We start from the raw sequence: 23,285 nt of genomic DNA on the forward strand, positions 1-23,285 counted from the left end.
GATGGCTAAATCATACAGGTATGGTGTTGTAAAAGACGCAAACCGGTACCGTGATCCGAATTACATTGGTGAGATACATTCACAACACTATCGATTTGAATGGAAATTGAAATGTGTGCGTGGGTTATATATTACGTATTATTTTTTTTATTAAAAATCCAATTTTATTATTGTCACACACCTTGTTGTAGTTTTTTTATGCTACATTGGTTGGCATTTAATGTCATTGAAAAATAGTATGTATATAATTCTCAGCCATGTGTAACCAATATTTTCATGAACCTAACATTTTATATGTATATGTTTATTAATTATACTGTCGTGTATTATAATATTAATTGATGTTGTACTCAAATTGATTTAATGTGTATCCATTAAACATTTTTGGGACTATTGAATTAATGGTACTTTGATATGTTACTAGTAACGTTTCTATTCATTATATTATATACTGTAGACATTATAAATGCTACATTATTGTGTAAATAAATGCATTTTTATACTTAAAAATAATACATGTGTATGTCATGAACTACCAGTGTGTGTTATTTCAAATAATTTATTTGTATTATTTCCATCATCAATATTTGGTGTAAAAATTAATATATTTAATAAAAACAAAACGAACGGACCATTGTATTGAAATAAAAAAAAAAATATTATTTAATATTTATGTCTTTGTGATGCTTAAATGCTTAATAGATTATAAATAATTATGTCTTGGCAATTATGAGATCACCGCAGGTGAATTATAATTCAATCAGTCTATCAAAATATTGTTTCTTCTTAATAGGATCAGGAATTATCTGAAACATACAGATTATATAAATTAATTTACAAATGTTTGCATTTGCATTTACTGGAACAAGTCTCCAGTATGAAAATCACATCAAATCGCACATAATAATTGTTTTTCTTTTTAAACACTAATATATTATGTAATTTTTTGTCTATTTTTAAAAAAAATGTTTTGAATATCTGTGATGATTTAAGTGTAATATATAGCTTAAATATATCTATATATTATCAAAACATTTTAAGTTAAATAAAATATCTACCAGATTTAAATAAATCAATGACACTAGAATATAAAATGAGTATAATATTTATACAATTTACAAGTTTAAAAAGACCTATTTCATTTTTTGTGATAATAAATTAATTAAAATGTGCTCTGTAAAAAGATAAAATAGTCAAAAATTACATTAAACATAACTTTACAGTTTCTGATTTTAAAAATAAATGTTCAAATTATCAAGAATATAAGTTGAAATGAATTTCAACTATTCTTTAGATTTAATAAATAATTCACTTTACCGTTTGTTCACCAGGTTTCCAATTAGCAGGACATACTTCTCCATGCATGTCTGTATATTGAAATGCTTGTACTAGTCGTAGAGTTTCATCTACACTTCGACCGACTGGCAAATCATTCATTGTTATTTGTCTGAGAATACCTCTATTGTCTATAATAAAGAGTCCCCTAAAAACAAATGCAAAAAAAAAGCAATTTTGTTGTGAACTTTTTGTTTAGATAATACCTTAGGGAATGACCAACATCACTCAAATAAACACCATAATCTTTTGATATTTTATGAGTCATGTCTGACAACAGTGGGATTGACAAGTTTCCCAAACCTCCATCTTTTCGTGGGGTATTCACCCAAGCTAAATGTGTAAAATGTGAGTCTACTGATGCCGCCACAACTTCTGCGTCAATCTTTCTAAATTCCTCAATGCGATCGTTGAAAGCTAATATTTCTGTTGGACAAACAAATGTGCTGCAAACCAATGTAAATCATCACTACATGTAGAAAATACAGGAATCAATGTTAAAACTTACAAGTCCAATGGATAAAAAAAAAATACTAAATATTTCCCACGGAAATCTTTTAGCTTCAGCTCCTGCAATGAGCCATTAATTACAGCTGTGCTCTTCCAATCAGGTGCTGGTTTTGATACTAAAAATTAGAAAGTCATTAAAAACGGTCATAAGTATTAGACAGAAAAAACTTTTAGGCAGGTTGAATACAACAATATAGAATAACATTTACTATTTATTACTTACTCAATGCTTTGGTGTACTGCAATTTGTGATTGGTGGATTCAATAGTACTGGATGGATAGACCGATCCGTCGGCAAACGTTTGACATTTGAACTCATCCACATTGGCGGCAGTGTTGACTATACTCAAAGCCAAATATACCAAAACGAACTTAGTAATCATCGTGTCTCCTCGGCGAAATCTGAGAATCTGTCGTGTAGTAAGTATTAATTAAAAGTTAAGAAAACCGTTCTTGAACATTATGACAAGGAAGTTAAAAATATTTGGACTTTCACGAATCCGGATTTGCTCGCAATGTACTTAAAAATAATATTATTATTCTGTTCAGCGTAACTAAGCAAAGACGCAAAGTGGTATAAAGTATAATGCAACAGCTAATCTGTTGACTGTTGTTGTTGTTGTCGGGTCTCGATTTTGTAGTCTACAAAAGAATTTCGAAGTTCATACCGTTATCAGCCGCACTGATGATAACGAAGGTAAAAAGAAAAAAAACGCCGGAACGGTCATGATATAAACCGCATCTACCCACAATATTGAGCATGTTTATCTGGTAAATACCAAAATAATAATTAGCTGTAGAGTTAACAGTGTTAACCACGGACTAAGATTATAATTAGTCAGTGCTTTCAATAAATGAAGTCGGCTGCCATGTATAGGTTGGACAATGTTTACAATCTGCTATCAATATAATGGTATATGATAAAGTGATAGTAACTGAAACGAATCGTTAGAAATTAAAAATTTAGCTATATTTATAATGCAATAAAATAATAAATAATGCAAAATGCGTAATGATTAAAGAGCAATAGGCACTTACTTTTCTAATACTAATATTTCATAATACTCAAGTACTATTATTCAATAACGTAAATTTGTGAAATGTGGAAGTGAATTGTTTATTAAGCTGGTAAATACAAATTTAATAATTTTTAATAAATTCAGATTTAATTTATGTCACTGCTATTAACAATAATACAGTCTGTAAGACACTATACTCATTAAAGAAAGGCAAGGTTAGGTAAAAAACATTTTTATTGTTGCTAACGCTATAAAACTTATTTCAATATAAGTATAGGAAATATATTATATTATAAATGCTACATACAAATTATAAAATGTTAACTTAACTTAATATTAACATATAATAAAAATAAAAAAACAATTAAAGAAAATGGATTTAACTTTTTTAATAAAATACTTAAAATTAACTATGAAGTACAAAACATTGGTATATAATATAAATTTAATTACATAAATACATAAAACAAATCTAGGTAACTATTTAGTTTCTGATTTGTGAATAAAACTAATTTATTTAACTTATGTCTGTTACTAGTTGTATTTATTAATACACAGTGTTTTTACTAAAAGATTTAAGTCTTATGCTTAAATATCTTTTAAAAAAGAGTTATCAAAATCATTTTATATGTTTGTTCCAAAATACTACCGTTACAATCTAACTTATTGAATATATTATGATCAAGGGATAATTTATTACTACATTTATACAATATTTTTTTATTTTTAATTAAGGTTTGTTAAATTTAAAAGAACTTTTTCAGTCTCTATTATTATTTTAAATGAACTCTCAGATCCTAAAATTAAGCCACTGTGTTGTCTTAAATTAACAAATTTACCATATGTTGTGATGAATTATGATAATTATGGTCTGATGTTTCTTTAAAAAGATTTGTTTTACAAGAATTACAATCAATTTTTTTCACTATTTTTAAAATAATATATCCTAATATTTAGTATAAAATATTTTCCTTAGCACTCTGTAAAGAAGGGCTTATATTGTTAATTAATTTCATTCTATTTAAAATATCTTGATCAGCCCCACTTGATAGATGGTCATCACTAAATTCTACATTCTTCTTCCATTTGAAATCAAAAATACTACACATAGCATCGTTATCAAATGTATTACGATTGCCATTGGAAACTTTTTCCAATGATGCAACCTAATATTTTCATCATGGCTATGTTTGTGTAAGCACCATCACATGTGATACCCCAAACAGTTAAACCAGCTTTGTGAGTATGCATAAGTATAGATTTAACTAGTTTTGCTTGAGCAACTGCAGTGGTTTTATTTTGAAGAACATAAGTTATAGGTAATTTCCACTTACCATTTAGACTGACAAGTATAAAAAATAAAGCCTCTGTTGCTGGAGTATCTGTTCCCTCCAATTGTAATTCAACACCAAAATCACAATAACCAAAAAATGTATTGAATTTATCACTCCATATAATTTGTTTCCTCGATGACATAGCATCTAAACATAAATTGCAGTGTTTAACTTCTGCACTTAAAGTTTGTAGAGATTGCATGACTTCATTAAAAAATGCCAGGTTCTACATTGACTGATGAAATCCAGTTCATTATAAACTTACTACTTGGTAATATTAGGATTGATCTAAAATTAATAAAACAAATAGTTATAAAAAAAATTATTTAAAATGATTATATTTTAATTTAGTTAAAGACAAGCCGTGGTAAATAATTTGTATAAAAGTTAGATTAAAGCATTAAAAATCATTTGCGCATCTACAATTAAGAGGCTTGCAGCTAATAAACTAAAAACATGAATATTACCAATACTCTACTCACACATTACAAATTGTATATATAAATTACCTGGCATACTCATAAGCTTTAGGCGAGTAATAATGCAGAGTTAAAGAAAATTCTTTAATTTTTCATACTGAATCTACGTCCTGTTAATTTTTTACAACATTTTAGAAGATATCTAAAGTTGTACCATCAAATTTTTCCATTAGTAATTCTTCTGCCTCTTTATTAATCAATTTTTTTTTTTTTTTAATCTTTTAATAGATTTATTTTGTTTTCAAACTTATTGTTGCAATAATTTTATTTTATTCTTTAATTTAGCTTTAAATGGAGAAAAACTTGGGTGTTTTGCTGGACTTGAATTAAATAATAGACGGGCACATGATGTTTTAGATGGTGTGATTAATATTAGTTTAGGTAATGATGAATTTTGTGTCAATAAGTTTTCAATATTTAAGGTCGATACTTCAGTCAAAATTGTTTCATAGCCTGAAGTCGATGATGCATTTCCAATTAAACAATTACTATCATTAAGCTGAACATATTCTAAAAAGCAACAAAAAAAAAGCATTTTTACAAAACGCGTTGAATAATGTCAAATAAGAACATACAAATAATTTTTAATTATATAAGTATATTTATAAATTACCTGGTTCATTATTTTTAGTGTGAGGAATATCAGAACTGCATCCAACTACTTTCAATGATTTGACTTCAAGACACTGCATTTTAGCTTTGTATATAATCTCAGAATAATTAGGGAAAATTGAAGGGATGGCTGTTACATTAAGTTTTAACAAATAACTACCACCAATATTTTTTTTAAAATCATTTTTATGGAAATGATCTTTACATATTTTACTATGTTTGGTTGGAATTAACCCCTTGCGGCCAACTGCATTAACCCATTGCTGTGTTCTTTCAATATTTTTCAGAGAGAATCTATTTACAAAAAATACACTAAAATAAATTTTTATTGATTTAATTTGTTTTCAGTCACTAACTTAAAATTAAATTTTAAATAATTTCAAAAAATTAACTCATTCTTTTATATAAAAGAGTAAAATTTAAAAATTCAGTGTACTCTCGGTAACTTAAGTTCACGGGGAAAAAAATATTCAACTTAAGTACTAAAAATTTCTAGTTATCAAAAAATTTATTTAAAAAAAAAAAAGTTTGAATTAATTTAGTAGCTTAAATTAAAGAAATAATAAATGGTACATACTTATATATTATGTATATCATAATAAACATTAAATTAACAAAATTACTATTCTATAAAATATTTAACAATTACTTACGAGAAAAAATGATGTTTTCGAGATCCTGGGTTTGATCGATTTGTACACAGATGCACACTACAGGAGCACACCATAATGTGAATGAATCAAAAAAGTATATAAGTATAAAAATATTCTATATGTAATATTATATAAAACTCAAGTTTTCTAAAAAAAAACACGACACGACGGCTGAATGGATAAACAAAACATTAAAGATTAAAATTTGAAGTTTGGTGGCATTTGGTCTATTTTATTTATTAGTGTTATCACGATAATTGATAACATACATTTGTAAACATTGCCCAAACTGCATATGGCGGCAGGATTCATATTTGGTTGCATAGCCAAATACACAGTCGGCTATATATATATATATCTGTGGTAGATACTACGATTAAAGATATATATATCGTGGTAGATATACAGACGTCTGACATATAATATGTCTGTGGGTAGATACCATACAGACGATATTTTTAATAATTCTAAATAGGTAATAATATTTACATTGAATTATTATAGATAGTTATTAAAGTGGTGTACATTTACATATTGACTGAAGGAATATCGCCGTAACGGTTTCGACTAATAAGCTTATTTTTTAAAAACATCTACCGCAGTAGCAGTATGTTAACATAGAAATAATAAAAAATGTTCTCGCTCTGCTTAGGTCTAGCCGGTTTAGGTATCTATCATCGTTACGCTATATATTATTGTAATTCAAGCATCCCGAAGTCACCTATCCATTATAACCTCCTCGACTTTTTAGTTTACTGTAGATTTGTAGGTATTTTTATTTTTAACGTAAATCTATTTTTGTAACGACAGTAGAAAATAATATCTAGGTAATAGGTATCCTTCACACATCTTAAAAATATGGCTCCGTACTGCTATGTATAACAAAAACGTATACATTCCAACTTAATTCCAGTGAAATAGAAAATCTAGTCTCTCACTTCTTACGTTACGCCCGCTCATACTAATACCCACATTTACTGTAACTTGTAAGGCAATTCGATAATCGAAATATGCACGACATTGCAACTGTATGCTGCATTCCCTAAACTGTATCCTCTCGAGTACATGGGCATTCCCAGACATTTTTCTATGGGGGGGGGGGAGAATTAATTTAAAAAAATAAAGATTTTTTCATACATTTTTTACTTACAATTTATTTATAGTACACTTGATAATAAATACTAGTATTTATAATCAATGATAGTAGGTGTACATTATTATGTTTCGTCATTATTACAATTAAGTATTATTATTATACATTTTATTTATAGAGCATTATTGTGTATCATCATTATTACATTAAATTATAACAATTAGGTACTGATAATGCTTTGGAAAACAAATTTAAAATTATAGGAGGAGGCAAGTGCCCCTATAGAGACGCCCATGTTCCAGTACGCTATCGACCATGATATAATAAAGACTGTCGACTGAACGCATAATATAATAATATATTGTCGTAATAGTGTCATCGTATTATTCTATGATAATGATACGTACGAACCAACCGACTGAACATTAAAAAATAAATCACGTGATGGGGTTGAAGTTGCCTAAGCAACACCGATAAACATATTTACCGATTGGGACGATGGTTTAAATTCCAGAAAGCGCAGTGTTCATACATTATACTTTTTCAATAATGCCACTAATATTTTAAATTAGTCGAATGCATATAAATGATTGTACATTCTATTATTGTGCATGTATGAGTGCGTGTGTGTTTTTTCCTCCGCTATATGTATAGGATAAATATTTTATAATCTCGACGTTTTTTCGCCAAAACGTCGTCCGGTCTCAGCACTACACAACTATTGTACCGCTCTGTATAGCGTAACGATGCAGTTGCTGCGGCAGCTATTTCGTTCGGAAGTTCGATAATATTACAGTTGCGTGTATTTAGTTACCTACCTATATGCATTTATGGAAACTGGTGTTATGTAATAACTATGATAATATAATTAAATGCGCGAACGTCTGTATTAAAAAAAAATCCGGATTTCGACTACGTGAGATTTTCATTTACAGATATCGGATATATACAGGTATGTAAGTAAATATATTTTATTATTATTAAAAAACATATCCTATTACACGCCTATACAAGGAATATAAAGCAGTATAATCTAAAGACATTTTACGAGTACAACTAGTACAAGTATATTTATATAAATTATAAATTTCAATTTGTAAAAATTTTCTGAGTAAATAAGTACTAGGCAGGTACGTATACAGGGAGGGTTCAATCCCCCCTGAAATATTTTCAAGTAACGAAGAAAAAATTGTTTTATTATGTTGCGGCAAAATTTGTATTGCTAAATTTTGTAACCCCCTCCCCCCTTTGACAATTTCGAAATTTATATAAATAAAAATTGTAAGATTCATCAATTTTCAATTAAAAATTGTGGATTTTGTATGAAAAAATTAAGTTTCTATCGTAACGACCCTTTAATTCTAAAGAAACCTAAGTATTTTAAAATATTGTCTATAGTTTATACTAATTAATATATTGGAATATTTTTTACAAAAATCAAAATGTAAATCAATCAATTCATTTTTAAAGATTAAAGGGGAGCTGAACATAGTGGGCGAATCTATAGACAATTTATATCTTAAAACTTAAAAATGGTTTTTTTTTTTAATTGCAAATATTTTAGAGTTTAAACGGTTCTGTATTAATTATAAATGTTGGCATCTGCTGAAATCACTAAGAATTTTCATTTGCATTAAACATCTTTTAAAAATGTACTTTTTTTTATTATTATTGCAGTAACATTATGATATTTTATTTAGACATTTAATATTATTTTTTGCAATTTTCATTTTTTATTATTTTGTTTTTTCTACTTTTTGATAATATTTAATCGTAGATTATATTTTTTATTTTTAAGGTGATGAATCGCTAAAACTGCAGACGTTCTATGAAATACTCACAATATTTTTCTACAAGCAGTGTATAGCAATTGAATAATAATTATTATTTTAGTTTTTTATTTTTTATTTCACTAATTGAAAAAAAATCATTATTATTCTCGGTTTAGGTACGTATATGCAATGTAAATGTACTCACAAACAATAAATTACGTTTATACACCTTTAATAGATAACCATATACCTGTACGTACATAATATGTACGCACACTCACGACCTATTTTGTTCTTTTATAAGCACAACAGTTATAATAATGAATATGTTTGAAGGTTTATGCATAAATACATATTTGTGAATAGTGATTGAAATCGTATTATCGATTTTTATAAAATATTTTAGTCTCCACTCAAATACCTATTGATAACTATACTGTTAATTAAATGTTAATAAAAAATAAAAAAAATTAATATTAAATTATACCAATTTTATTTTTAAACAAAATTTGATAAAACATTTTAGACCAGTTGTTAATCAACAGATTAAAAGCCAATATTATTAATAAATAGTTTTAATTAATAAAATAAATTACTAGGAAAAGTATCAGCAATTCAATATTTATAAAATGTAAATAATAATTATATTGTTTATTTGTTTGAATGTTTTATATTTGTCAATTGTCATTTTTAAAATATCAGTATAATTTTTATAATTTATAAAGAAATTACAAAAAAATGTAAAAATATATTTTTTGATTTACAAAATGAAGATAATTCAAATTCCATTGCTCCTTAGCTTTTTTAAGTTATCTGTGTGAACTCATGATTCATTAATCTTTGTAGATTACCGATCTAAGTCTTATATTAAATTCATATCTTTTTTTTTTGTGAACTATATTTAAATATTGAAGGACATGAGCTCAGAGAAAAAAATAGAAATCATTGAAAACGAAAACGATGAAAACTTACCATTCGATATTTACGATTTGGATTACCCGAAAACAATGATTCCTTCCGAAAATAATAGTAATTCTTTTATGGAATCGAGATCGGCAAGACGCGTCGCATCTAATACCATTGGAATTACTGCATTAAACGAATATGACGTGGACGACGAAGAAGATTTTATAAGTATGTATTACTATTTAGTATTTATTATGAAATGTTAAAACTGCATTTAAAACTAAACCATATTTTCAAACATGTTGAAAAAATAAAAATATATGATGCGTTTGTTTGAACAGTTTTGTTTTGTTTTGTTTTTAATTTATAGTTTATTCCCTAACTTTTTCATTTTTTTAATGTGTTTACGGTGTAACTCTTTAGAAGTTTATTTTGCGTCGGGTACTGTACTAAAACCATCTGACAAACCGTATGACCTGCGTTCGAAAATCCACGAAGCAAACCAAGAATTGGCAAATTCCAGTGATAGCAAATTTGTCAACGCTCCCGGAAAAGTCAAGTTTGATAACACTGTTGTGATATTGGACAGTTTTGAAGACATTGGTACGGTGTTTGTATAAATACAATAATTCTTTTATACCTTGTTTATTTAATGGGCATATGGGCATGTGTATTATACACATGCCTATATTTTATGGACAGTAAATGTCAACCGAAATAAAATCCATTTATACGCAAGTATTGTTTGATTGGGGAAATTAAAAGCATTCACTTTTCTTATTATTATATATACATCATTTTAAATATCTATTAAAACCTAAATATAATAAATAACCTTTTTTTGAATACTTCTTGTTTATTATAGTTTGACAATGTTAGTATTTCAGTTTATTTTTACGTACAATTTAAACAATAATTTATACTATTTTTTGTGGTTTTCTGTTTTGTTATAATTGTATATTAAACCATTCTGCTATAGTAATATACTGATATATGCTAATACATATACAATAGGTAATTTAAAAACAATATATATATTTATTTTATTAACTTTGATTATACCATTATGGGTAACATTTTATTTTTAAAGTATTGATCTAAATAATTATATGATGGTGGTATTATTATTTCTTTACTAGTTAACTGTAGATAATGTAGTATTTTTATTATTCTTTAAAATAATACCGCACGAAAAATCAACAAAAAGATTATATTAATATATTTATTGTGGTATATAAACCTAACTAGGTTACGTATACATAATTAGTATTAATGATATTTATAGGCACAGTGTCGATTGGAACGGAAACACTTCAAGGTGCCGAAGTTAATATTTCCGATTGTTCTATTGATGACCTAAAAGATAAAGACATTTTAGCCAAAATTGATTTGTTACGAGATGATGATGCAGACGACCAAAACGACGTGGTATGCAGTTCGACTACCGATAGGACGCAAGACACTGACACAGACGACAAAGCCTATTCAAGCACTTCATTCAGCAGGAGTTTTTCGTCCGAATCCGACGACCCGTTGTTCATAAATGTTATAGAATCTGGGGATGAATTCAAAACAATAATGGACCGGAACAACAAGACACGGCAAGGATCGGCAATTGACGAGCACGTGACGTATTTCCCAGAATTGTTCACCCACACGCAATACAAAATGTACGAAAACTGTGCGGAAAAAACATTGGAAGATGGTGACGTTAATATATACGTGCCCAAGAAATTGGACGCGGAGGAATTAAGAAATAAGCTGAAGGAAATTACCGTAGAACATAAACGGGTAATGCAGGTAGCGGGGGTGGTCAATGAAAAGAAAGTAGACTTTAAATCCTCGAAAAAAGTCGGTTGTTTCGCATCTTTGCGAAATGCGCAAAAAAAAATCAAGCAAATAAAAACATCCGAAAAAAAGGCGCAATCGTCATCTACTCAGATATGTGTACAGCAGAAAATGACCCACAGCGACAATGGTAACAGCAACAAAAACAATATTAATAATAATAACAAGGCTCGCGTGACATATTACTTTGAAATGGATCCGAAAGGTAAGCTAAAACCATTAAGCAATAAAAATAGTCGCCATACAGTCGACGAAACGAGTTCTTCGAACAATTGTAACGACAAATCTGCGAATAAGTTCTTTCATATAAATCTGAGAGCGGCGAAAAACGGCGAGAACGCTAAGCCCCGGATCACAAAGACACCGAACGCGGATTTGTTTCTGGAATTTCAGACGGACAAGTCTGGCAACAATAAGGGGGCGAAGTTGGTTATAAAAAAAAAACCCACAGCCGGGGTAGAGCTGCAACACAGTCCGACAAATTATAGCGGTGGAGGTACTGTCAAGAAATTATCGGCTGCTGGCTGCGGCGAACGTCCTCGGTTGCCAGGTTACAATGGCCTTAGATCTGAGTACGGGCTGTCGGCCGAACAGCTGTTAGAGAGGCGCAACACGAGAATGGAACGCGAGAGACGAAGGAAAGAGTTAAGGCAAAAGAAACACGAAGAAGAACAAAAAAAGAAGGCGGAAAACGAAAAAAATTTCTATAAATGGTTACAACAAAAAAAGCAGTTGAAAAAACACGCAAAAACCATTAGACGTAGCTATCCTATGAACAAACTGACAGTGTCTTCCGCAAGGGTTTCCATGTAAGTTTTTTTAATCACTCATGTAATAAATATTATTTATTTTTAGCTGCATTTTCTATTAATATAATATTCGTATTTTGTTGTTTTTTTCTACCAGAAATTCTACTCACGACGGTGATGGACGCAAAGGATCATTTGCTCTGGAAGAGTTGTTAAAGATCAAAGATGAGAATAGTGGATGGTTTAAATTTTAAAAAAATATCGTTATTATCTTAATTATAAAAAAATTATTTAAATTTAATCGATTATTATTTATTATTATATGTAGTAATTGTATATATTATAATATGCAATAATAGGTGTATTTAAATGAGGTATATTCTCAATATTACTCTATAGTTGAAATTCTCAACCTATTTGTATCCCAGTAATATTTAAAAACTATAACTTACCACTAATACCATTTAAAATAAAACACATTGATGATTTAATGAATATGAATGAAAAGATTTTAATATAAATTACAAATCATTACGAAACCATGATAAACTTATGAAGTCCGTTTATTTCATAATAGCCAAAAGAAAATATTCAATTACTAATTTTATAAATGACCAAGTGATGGTATTTATATTTATTACATTTAATATTTAAAATAATTAGTTATAATTTAAGAAAAATGTATTTATTTAATCGGCGTTATTTTCACTTAGTTGTGATAATGTTGATAATAGCGCTAATCTATAGAATTTATATTTGGACGGTATTTAAAATTTAAATACATAGATTAACAATATTGAAAGACTATAACTATTATTATACTATTACAGTATTACATATAGTATTATATCACTGCCCACATCTGGTATAATTATGTATTCTTCCATTTTGTCAATTTTTTACTTGAATATTGAAATTCTAAATTTTTTATCGCAACTTTTGATCTAATTTACATTTATATCTCATTGAAAACTATTAAATAATAATAATAATGACCATTACAAAATCTCAAATCTAAAAATTTATACTTTTTTTAATATAGTTCATACAATATATAAAAATACGCTTTTGTTATTAAATATTAATAAGTTATAATTTATGATGTTGAATTCACGTTTGTTATTTTAATTTTAAATACAAAACTTTTTAATATATAATTAGTAAATTATAATTGAATACGAGTATGTGTAAGTGATAATTTTTGAAAAACAAAATTATGTGTTTAATGCTATATTATTGTATTCCTGTATCAGTATATTCAGTAGGTAATCGATTAGTAATTATAATACTTTATTTCTATAGTTATATTATATTATATACTTCTTATTTATTAGTTGTTATAAAAAATAAATCATGAATTCGTAAAAATTTAAAAGTTAAATTTGAATATATTATGCAACTACATCTAGAATAATATTTTATTGTTTATGTGTGTGTATGAAAATAAACGTTATTTATAGCTGTCACGTGTCATTAGAATTGTTTAATTTTTTTCACTCAACATTTTTAAACATAAATATTTATAAATTATATAATGTAACTTTGAATTGTATTTTTCTGAAAAATTTTTCATCGAAAATTTAATTAATGGAGATATTATTTATTAATTGTGCCAAAAACTGGTAAGTAAACCGAGCTTAATTTAAACTGTATTACTATAAGAAACGGCGAAGTTTATTGATAATTACAATGTTAATTATAATGGTTAATTAAATTTGAAAAAAGAATACGTAAATAGTATAAAATATATTTTGATTGTGTTACAATGTTTAGTATAATGTACTAGTTTTTTTAAAACATTGATTGATTGATTAAAAATAAATAATAGATTGTTTATTTTTCCTTACTAAGGTGAACATTTAAAAATGAATTTAATTATTTTCGTTTGTTTATAATGTTTTCAGAACATGAAAAATAACTGTCAGTATTTTATCGATGACATTATAGAAGCTTCAATATGAATATATTCTGCATATTAGGTTACAATATTCAAATATTTTCAATGAATTAAAATTTAACACTTCCATGAAATTGACTTATTTAATGGCGAGATCCACTCCAAACCTACTTTACAGCAAAATGATAACCTATACTTTTTTTTTTATAATAATAATATTTTATTATCTTATTTCTAATTCTATTAACCGGCACAGTGTATAGGCAATTTCGGTACTACTGTAGGCAGGTTTACGAATAGTATCCCACGCTATTTTCTATAAACGAATTTTACTACAACACAATACTATATTTATTATGAACTTCATTGTGATAAAAATAACGTGAATAAGAAGTATTCAGACTCATGTGGGGACACCTGTGACTTCTAGATAATAGTCACTGACGTCAAATTGACGGATGTCAATAATTGATTTAATTCTACTACAGTATTAATAGATTTTAATAGGTAAATAAATTATAAATACAAATATTTTTTATTTGAAATTTATATTACTTAGTTACATTTTCTCACTTTGCAGTACAAACCATGTAACAACTACTCTTACGCTCGCTATACCTATGATAACACTTTTAACCAGGTATGTTAGAAATTCATCAATCGCACAGTTTTACTGGTGGTCACTAATCACTGATAATAAAACATGTTTTCTTTTCTAAAAATCTTATATATTTTATAACCTAAATATTATAGGGTAATCATTATCAATAAAATATACCATATATAATATATATAACCGGGTATCACTATGTATTATATCTTATATAAAAAGAGAAACTTATTTGCACCAAAATATATTTAAATTTTACATTTTTAGTAGATATTGATTATGATTAAGTGCGGGGTCTGGAAGCCGACGAACCTCGATCCAACGGTTAAATCATAGGTTTGGTGACCCGGACCAACAGCAGGCGTATATAGGGAGTGATTACATGTCATAATTGATAAAATTATACTCGTTAAGTTATTTATATACTTTTGGGGAATGATTACTTGTATATAACTGTTAAGAATAGAGCAAGAACTCTTATTCACTAAAAAATCATCAAGTACGCATTTAAAAATATGTATTTATGGCATTTATGCTTTAAAACAGCGGTTGTTAAACTTTTTTTTTCACTTACCACTTAGGTATATTACCAATCAGTCGCGTACCACTAATGACTAAAAATAGAACGAACCAAAATCCAAATTGTATAGTTAAATGCATTTTTTTTTAAATAATAAGGCAGTAAAATACTACAACTGCAGTATAATTATTTTTTATTTATTAGTTTTTTAAAATAAGATATGAATTAAATTATTGAATAGGTTTATTATCTAAAAATGAGCCCTCCGAGTACCACCATGTAGTATTTCGCGTACCACAATTTGAGAACCACTGCTTTAAAAAATTAAAAATATGCAGTTGAATATGGCATAAAAAAAATTACTCGCCCACTTAGTACACTAAAATAATGTATTTTTCTTTGAACATTTTATTTCATTTTATTCAATTTTCTATGTACTTATATGTAAAAAAAAACAACAATACAGATCTAATATAATCTAATAATATAAATTCATACTTTAATATAGATATTGACTTTTATTTATAACAAATATTTTCCAAGATGCTTAATTATTTTTAATAAATAATCAAAATCTGCAATAAAAACTTTTAGACTTTTAGTATTTGATCACAAAAGTTGTGGAAAGCATTATGTATTTATGTACTTACTAAGACCAAAAAAAGGGTATCTGGTTAAGTACATTTGTTCCCAATTTCAGTTTACTTATTTATTTACGACAATATTATCAAGTATAAATCAAATTATTAAAACTAAATAATGTTTATTAAATCTCTTTTAGAAATGAAGCACAAAAAAAAAGATTTCATAAATCTTCATGACATTCAGTGAAGTATTTATTTTATTCCAATAATATTTTAATTAATCTCACACCTTACAGCAATAATTTTAACGTCTCACTCAATTTGTCAAATAAAATATGATTGCAAAATAATACTCACAATACTAAAATGTTGCCTACACTGTAAACTCAAGGCGCCAATATGCGATGATTGACCGTACTCGAGAGACACTAAGATAGTAATAAAGAGTAAAGCTGCATTTTTCGCGGTTTTCGAATGTTTCGATGCGTGATCCATCAAATTTATAAGATCAGATTACATCAGTGGTTCAGTTGCATTTTCTCTCTTAATGTTTTGTAATTTGGTGGTGAAAATATGGATTGGATTCATTGCAACTCGTGTTTCGTTCAACCAGAAATAGAAAATGGAAACACGACTAAAAAACAGTTTCATTTAACCAGCTGCGGACATATATTTTGTGAAAATTGCAGTTGTTTCGCGGACGGTAAATATACCTAACATCGGATAGAATCAAACAATATTTCGTCTGTTCGTATTTTTCACTATTTTAATTAATAAAAAAAATATTGACAAGCAATGGTTTAAATAGAAAATTATTATAATATGTATATACCGTCATGTATACCGATAGGGTATCCCACTGTGATTTTAGTATTTCTGTTATTTAAATTAAACAATGCGAAAACACGGCTGCCGTGGCTGCACCTGTTTTAACCCATATATTAGGTAATCATATAATTAAAGTATATAGGGTGATTATAATAATAATGAATATTGAATAACAATAATAATATTGGTACTATGTTTGTTAATAATTATAAATCTATTTTTAACAAATAGTAATACTTATTACTTATTCAATAATATTGTATTATATTTTTAACACTACAGCTTACGAAAATTATTATTTTTTTTTATGAGAAACGAAACTATTATATAATATACAGTATTCTAATTAAATTTGTTTTTCAATTTTTACTATAGTAGTAGTAATTTATACTTTTTTAAATGTAATTTTTAGTTTTAATTTCATAAATTCAAATTAAAAATTGTAATAAATTAATTTAATAGTTATTCAATTATTTTTATTTAGGTAGAGAATTTGGTTATTTTTGTTTATTAAATATATTATTTTTCAGGAACATTAGATTGCTGTAAACGTTGTAGGAATAAATGTTCATCTACTATGATAGGAGAAAAGGTAATTAAAATATTAAATAAATGATCATGATAACGATTTGTTGACAATATTTTTTATATGTATTCTTACAAAAACTATAAAGTTTGATGTTTACTTTTAGTCATACAATATGTTATTAACTAATTGAATACCTATGTAAATGCATATATTTTAGTCATTTCAAACAAACCCACAAGTCTTAGAATATTTCCAAGAGCCAGAAGAAGTTTACGAAAAATTGCTCAAGTGATGAAATTCCAAAAAGCACATCGTATTAAATTAGTTGGCCATCATCAGTACATTGTAAAATATATAATTCTTTAAATATTGTTACTTATTTATTTATATATATATAAAAAAAAATATTTCTTTTCCTATGTAATGTGTAGATATCGAAATATAAAAGAGCAAAATTATATATTAAAAAACTTGAAGGTGAACTAAGGATTGCTAAGAAGTATGTATAATCTTAAGGCTTAGCACTCTACATTATTAACATCACTATGCTTATTATTTTACACATACTATACTAATGCATCAATACTAATATAATTTGAAGTGCATTGCGGAATACACCACAATATCAACACAGCGTTACAGAATCCCTATCAATTTCAACTCCAATTTTTCAACCAAATTCTACTCCATTTAATATGATTAACGGAGAAGCAAATATTCATAACATTCCTGCAAAAATGAAAATAAAAATGCCTGATATGAGACATAGGTAACTATAAAGAAACTTAAATGTTTAATTTTTATAACAATATATATATAAGTATATATATATTTAATAAAGTGTATAATTTAAAAAAAAAGGAAACAGTCATTTCGAAATGAATTATCAATTTTATCTACGAGAAGTAATGCATCTGAAGTTTCTACACCAGGTTCTTCAGTTTACGCAAGGTGATATAGTTAGCTTGTATTTATAATTTATTCATATATATTATATATAAATTATAATTATTTCATATAGAAATGAGTAATGAAATCATAACTAATAAATAATTAACCTAATTGTCCTAATTAGTATAATATAACTATACAGTTTAAACAAATAAAATTGGTACTTAAATGATAATGAAATGTAAAATTTCAATTTTGAGTTGTAACTGTTTACTTTATTGAGTTATTTTATTATTCATTTATGGCATATAGAAATAAAATAAATATTTATTTATAATTAATTTGTTACTATTTTTGCCTTACAAAACTTTTATACTTACATAATTATGCTTAAGTTACTGGTAGATATTTAAAAAATTTATCAGTAACAAAAAAAAAAATGGATATTGTTATACAATAAGTATACCTATATAATATTAATTACATTTATATGTATTTTAGTCCTATGCAAGAAACTTGCAATGAAAAGTTCATGCCTACAATAGATAACTTACAATTAAATTCATTTGGACATAAGTAAATATATTTACATAATATTATTTTAAAACAATTTTATTTATATAACTATAGGTACTTAATAATATAACTTCCCATATTTAAAAATGTTTCCAGGTATCTAAAATAGAATCAAAAAGACTTAAAGAATAAAACAAATTAAACTTTAATATAAGTTGGTATAAATTAATATGACATTTATATGCATGTAGTAAATAGTCATAATGTATAAGTATATCTTTAAATTAAACAAAAGGTTTTTTTTTAAATATAATTTAGTCTGTATTTTGAAATGATATTGTTATCAAACACTTAGTTCTGTATCCAGTACATACAATTATTCACTTTTATTTTCTTCTAATTTGTCATAAAGATCCTAACTTTGATAATTATATACAAATTAATAATATAATAATGTTACATTTTTTTTTTAAATAAATATTTTTATTTTTATCTAAACAAGAGAAAAGAAAATATTTTTTTTGAGTTTAATGTATACTTTTTGGTAACACTGTTTTTTAGCTTTGTGTGATTAAAATCTAAGTGCTCTATGGCATACATCCAATCATTTCAATTTTTTTTTGCATTTTGTGCATTTACCTCGTTGCCTTTTGAAATAAAATATATTATTTTACTTTCTTTTGTTTAAGCATTTAAGTTAATTAATCAAAAAATAATGTGTGACGATTCAAATTTGATTTTGTGCTATAACCGAGGATGTGCTGTGAAATTTGATCAAGTTAATAATCTTGAAGGTAGTACCTATTTTATTTCAACCGACATTTTTACATGAAAATTAGTAGGTATTTGTTCAAATAAAACTTAAGAAATCGGTTTAAAACATTAAATTTTAAAAAATCGATGGTTGGCACGATCGGAATCCATACAAACTAATTGGTTAGAACAACATATTGGATAAATGGATATAGCAGTAACTATACTACTTATCTGCATGTTTGATGGTTCCTTTAGTACTATTATGCATAATTTTTATTGTAAATCTGTATTTACTTCAAAATTTTGTTGCTTATCATAAATTATATTTAAAGTTATAAACTTATATTGAAAATGTACGATGTGATATTTAATTAATTCATCGTAATTGAATTTTTGATAATTTTTTAATAATTTTTTTTTTGTTTGGTTGTACAATTAGATTCTTGTGTATATCATCCAGGTGACCCTTTTTTTCATGACGCCTACAAAGGATGGTCGTGCTGTAAAAAGAAATGTACCGATTTTACTGAGTTTCTTAACATAAAGGTAATTTTTAAAATTAATGCATTAATCATACTTATTACGTTTATATTATGTGTTAAATTATTTATTTATTTTTAAGGGCTGCACAAAAGGTTACCATAATGGTAAAAAGCCAAAAGAGCCTGAAAAGTATGTACCAGATAAGGGTACCAAAGATGATATCATTGAATATCATGCTCCAAAACCAGTTTCATTACCAAGACCATCAGCTAATTTGCCATTGGAAAACATGAAACCTACTATTTCTTCTACTCTTATACAACAAATGGCTTCTACTACTATTAGCAATACTAATGGAAATGAAACAAACAGTTTAACTGACATTTCAATTGGTACTATGTGTAAAAACAATGGATGTAAACAGGTCTTATCAATTTATGTTATATTTAAAAAAAAATTAAAACATGTCTTTAATAACAATATTCAAATATTATAGGCTTATGAAGGTGCTGGCAAAGGTAATCTTTCGTGTAACCACCATCCCGGTATACCTATATTCCACGAGGGTATGAAATATTGGTCGTGTTGTAATAAAAAGACGTCAGATTTCAATGCATTTTTAGAACAAGTCGGGTGTTCACAAGGAGAACATTGTTGGATCAAGGAAACTGTAATTTTGTAATTGTTGGTTTTGTTATAAAAAAATATTCAATGATTTTTGTTATGTTTTAGAAAACTCAAGGACAAACTAACTGCCGTTTAGATTGGTTTCAGACTGGACCGTGGGTTGTATTATCAATTTTTGCCAAGAAATATGATCCGAATATTTCTTTTGTGAAATTGTCACCTGTAAAACTATCTGTGGAATTATACTTTCCTTCTGATAATTCATTGTTTTCTAAAACCATGGAACTATATGGGGTATTTATATGCCTTTTACAGTTATAACATTAAAAATTTAATCTATATAAATTTAATTTTTAGATTGTCGATGTTAATACAAGTTGTGTGTCTATGTTGCCTACAAAAGTTGAAATAAAACTTAAAAAAGCAGAACCAATATCATGGGGAATGTTGGAATATCGGAAGCATAAATCTTTAAGTACAAATCAATCTACAAATTTAGAAACAAATGTCAAAAATGAAAATGAAAATAACTCAGTTGAAAGTGTTGACCTTGGGGATCTTTAATTGATGAGATTTATTGAATTTATTTTTAACTTTTGGATTAATATTTATCATTACAACAATTATCTATAAACCTGATACCAAAATTATGTTTCTGTATTTTTTCTTTACTGTGTATTTATTTTTATATTAAAATAATATCACTGGTAATAATGTTTTCTCATTTTAAATGAAATATTTCCAAATACAACATTTTCTTAACTTAATAATTTTTTTTCTTTTCATAAAATTATTTAAAATATTTATTTACATATTAATTCGAATACTATAAAAATGTAGAACAATTAACTTTTTAGAAGTTGTAATTGAATATTTATGTTTGTTCTATGTACATTAAAATAGTATACAAACTGCTATATATAGTTTAATTAATTTATAATTTATTTTAATTACATATTGTAATGTTTTTTAAGTTTTGATTGATTTTGAAACTATATTTTAATAAGAATACAATTAAGTAGATACTAGTTCATCAGATGCGCCCTTTGAAATTCTTAATATTATTTCTGCTCCTCAAGAAAAATTTAAATTTAAAAATTTATTTTTACTCTATAGGTTACTGTTAAAATTAAACACAATATTTTATTATTTCTACTTAAATGTCTAATTTATTTTATAAAAAATTATTTTTTTTTCATATACATCTATATTATTTTACTTAATACTAATTATCGTCGTTGCTATTCATTTCATGCCGCATAAATGTATTGTTATTTAAATAGGTAGGTATTTTAAATCCAGAAATGTTAAAATTAGTATTTACTTTCGAATAAATGTAGAACTATTAAAAATATTTTATTCGTTGTAAAGAAATTTGCTTTTAAATATCATTAGGACACTATAAAAATTATAAAAAGTTTAATTGATTTTAAGACTATAGAGCTATAGTGCTACATAAGTATAGAATTACATTATAAATGGTTGTCTTAGAAGCAGTGGTCCACGATAATTGCTAATTGATCAAACATTTAGATCATAGGCACTAGATAATTTTCATACTTACATAGGTTAAATTAGTTACCTATACCTATAAATTATAATTTAACTCCAATGTTCATTGTGGCAGAGTGTGGTTTGTCTCTCCTCCAATGGTAATATTTTATGTAAGTATAATGATCAATAATATTAATATTTATAATACATTTTAATATATTATCTTGTATACTTAACTTTTTCAGAATGTAGACGTTATTATAACCAGTATTAGTTGATGTTTTTATTTTCATACATTTTATTCAAAATAATTATTGAAAAGACTTAAGTTTGTGTTAGTGTTTACAATCATAAAAATATTGAAACATTTTCAATAAAACTAATTTTTTAAATATTGGTATCATACTAGATACTGCTCCTTAGAATATGCTCTGCTCCAACCTCCAACCCTTTTTATTTAATTAGACAATAAAATATTTGGTCTTCTTATACCAAAACCAAAATTAACGGTTCGTCACTGAATCTATTATTAATTTAAATTATTTGAATAAGACGAAATATTGGTGGACCTAAATTAGGTATAAATATTTTTGTATAGGTTTTAAGTATTTTTAAGTAGAACGAAAAGTTTTTCATGGTCTACCAAACAAATATAAAAAATAAAAAAAATTTGCAAATATTTCATAAAAAATTACAAATTATTACAACAATCAAGTTTTATCATTAGAAACAATCAGTAAAAACTAAAAACCGATGGGAAAAACAAAGAATTTACCGAAATTTCAAAAGAAATAGTAATAGTTATTGGACATAATAATAGGGTAGAAAAATTAACTTAGTGCATTAACAGTAACAAATTAAATTGTCATAAATAATAGTCAAATCGTTAGTGAAAATTTTAAGCCAGAAAGAGCTAAATAATGTAGCTTTGAAAGAAATAATAATACAAAACTTTGAAAAAGTTTTGCTAGATTTTAGCGCCCTCTTATTGTGTTCCAGCGCCCTCTGACTCAGCTCTGAGGCTCTGGTTGTAGCCAGTACAGGCCTGAGTAGGTACATTCTATTTGGATACAGAAATTGCATGTATCTTACATTCATTAAGTTTAATTTATTCTGTTTAAAATTAATCTTAAACTTCCTATTTAAAAACATTTAAAATTTTCGACTAGACCAAAAGTTTCAAAATCTATTACAAGATTACAAGGTCACACAAAAATGAAAATTTTAATACATTGAAAAT

The 23,285-nt window shown here is 26.3% G+C and overlaps 5 protein-coding genes across 8 annotated transcripts; 3 read left to right on the forward strand and 2 right to left on the reverse strand.

Annotated features, from left to right (window-relative positions):
• Nucleotides 1-599: 599 nt before the first annotated feature.
• LOC113554663 (peroxiredoxin-2) lies at nucleotides 600-9,960 on the reverse strand. 2 transcript variants are annotated; one of them, XM_026958610.1, is made up of 6 exons: nucleotides 9,780-9,960; nucleotides 2,069-2,255; nucleotides 1,844-1,961; nucleotides 1,542-1,781; nucleotides 1,318-1,483; nucleotides 600-806 (listed from the first exon to the last, which is right to left on the reverse strand). In XM_026958610.1, the coding sequence occupies exons 1-6, from the start codon at nucleotides 9,780-9,782 to the stop codon at nucleotides 750-752; spliced, it is 771 nt and encodes a 256-aa protein (XP_026814411.1). In that variant the 5' UTR covers nucleotides 9,783-9,960; the 3' UTR covers nucleotides 600-749. The 2 variants fall into 2 exon arrangements, with proteins under 2 accessions (XP_026814411.1, XP_026814412.1); XM_026958611.1 differs by lacking the exon at nucleotides 9,780-9,960 and having other exon boundaries at nucleotides 601-806; nucleotides 2,069-2,808.
• LOC113554665 (THAP domain-containing protein 4-like) lies at nucleotides 3,401-6,497 on the reverse strand. 3 transcript variants are annotated; one of them, XR_003405289.1, is made up of 4 exons: nucleotides 5,943-6,497; nucleotides 5,291-5,583; nucleotides 4,708-5,187; nucleotides 3,401-4,486 (listed from the first exon to the last, which is right to left on the reverse strand). XR_003405289.1 is itself a non-coding variant. In XM_026958614.1 (3 exons), the coding sequence occupies exons 1-3, from the start codon at nucleotides 6,014-6,016 to the stop codon at nucleotides 4,476-4,478; spliced, it is 378 nt and encodes a 125-aa protein (XP_026814415.1). In that variant the 5' UTR covers nucleotides 6,017-6,497; the 3' UTR covers nucleotides 3,402-4,475. The 3 variants fall into 3 exon arrangements, 2 of the variants coding, with proteins under 2 accessions (XP_026814415.1, XP_026814414.1); XM_026958614.1 differs by lacking the exon at nucleotides 4,708-5,187 and having other exon boundaries at nucleotides 3,402-4,486; XM_026958613.1 differs by lacking the exon at nucleotides 3,401-4,486 and having other exon boundaries at nucleotides 4,497-5,187.
• LOC113554662 lies at nucleotides 9,847-12,571 on the forward strand. The gene is made up of 4 exons (XM_026958608.1): nucleotides 9,847-9,941; nucleotides 10,137-10,316; nucleotides 10,999-12,370; nucleotides 12,468-12,571. The coding sequence occupies exons 1-4, from the start codon at nucleotides 9,848-9,850 to the stop codon at nucleotides 12,562-12,564; spliced, it is 1,743 nt and encodes a 580-aa protein (XP_026814409.1). The 5' UTR covers nucleotide 9,847; the 3' UTR covers nucleotides 12,565-12,571.
• A 3,923-nt stretch (nucleotides 12,572-16,494) lies between these two features.
• On the forward strand, nucleotides 16,495-18,865 carry LOC113554438 (RING finger protein 212B-like). Its single transcript, XM_026958288.1, is given in 9 exon segments — nucleotides 16,495-16,624; nucleotides 17,280-17,341; nucleotides 17,496-17,565; nucleotides 17,568-17,623; nucleotides 17,710-17,777; nucleotides 17,880-18,047; nucleotides 18,140-18,229; nucleotides 18,671-18,745; nucleotides 18,842-18,865. Coding segments are annotated over 9 exon segments (732 nt in total). The 3' UTR covers nucleotides 18,855-18,865.
• A 436-nt stretch (nucleotides 18,866-19,301) lies between these two features.
• LOC113553603 (cysteine and histidine-rich domain-containing protein) lies at nucleotides 19,302-21,199 on the forward strand. The gene is made up of 6 exons (XM_026957006.1): nucleotides 19,302-19,479; nucleotides 19,881-19,987; nucleotides 20,064-20,348; nucleotides 20,421-20,594; nucleotides 20,657-20,845; nucleotides 20,909-21,199. The coding sequence occupies exons 1-6, from the start codon at nucleotides 19,401-19,403 to the stop codon at nucleotides 21,113-21,115; spliced, it is 1,041 nt and encodes a 346-aa protein (XP_026812807.1). The 5' UTR covers nucleotides 19,302-19,400; the 3' UTR covers nucleotides 21,116-21,199.
• The last annotated feature ends 2,086 nt before the right edge of the window (nucleotides 21,200-23,285 follow it).

Source organism: Rhopalosiphum maidis, chromosome 2, assembly GCF_003676215.2.
Source record: "Rhopalosiphum maidis isolate BTI-1 chromosome 2, ASM367621v3, whole genome shotgun sequence".
Lineage (NCBI taxonomy): Eukaryota > Metazoa > Arthropoda > Insecta > Hemiptera > Aphididae > Rhopalosiphum > Rhopalosiphum maidis.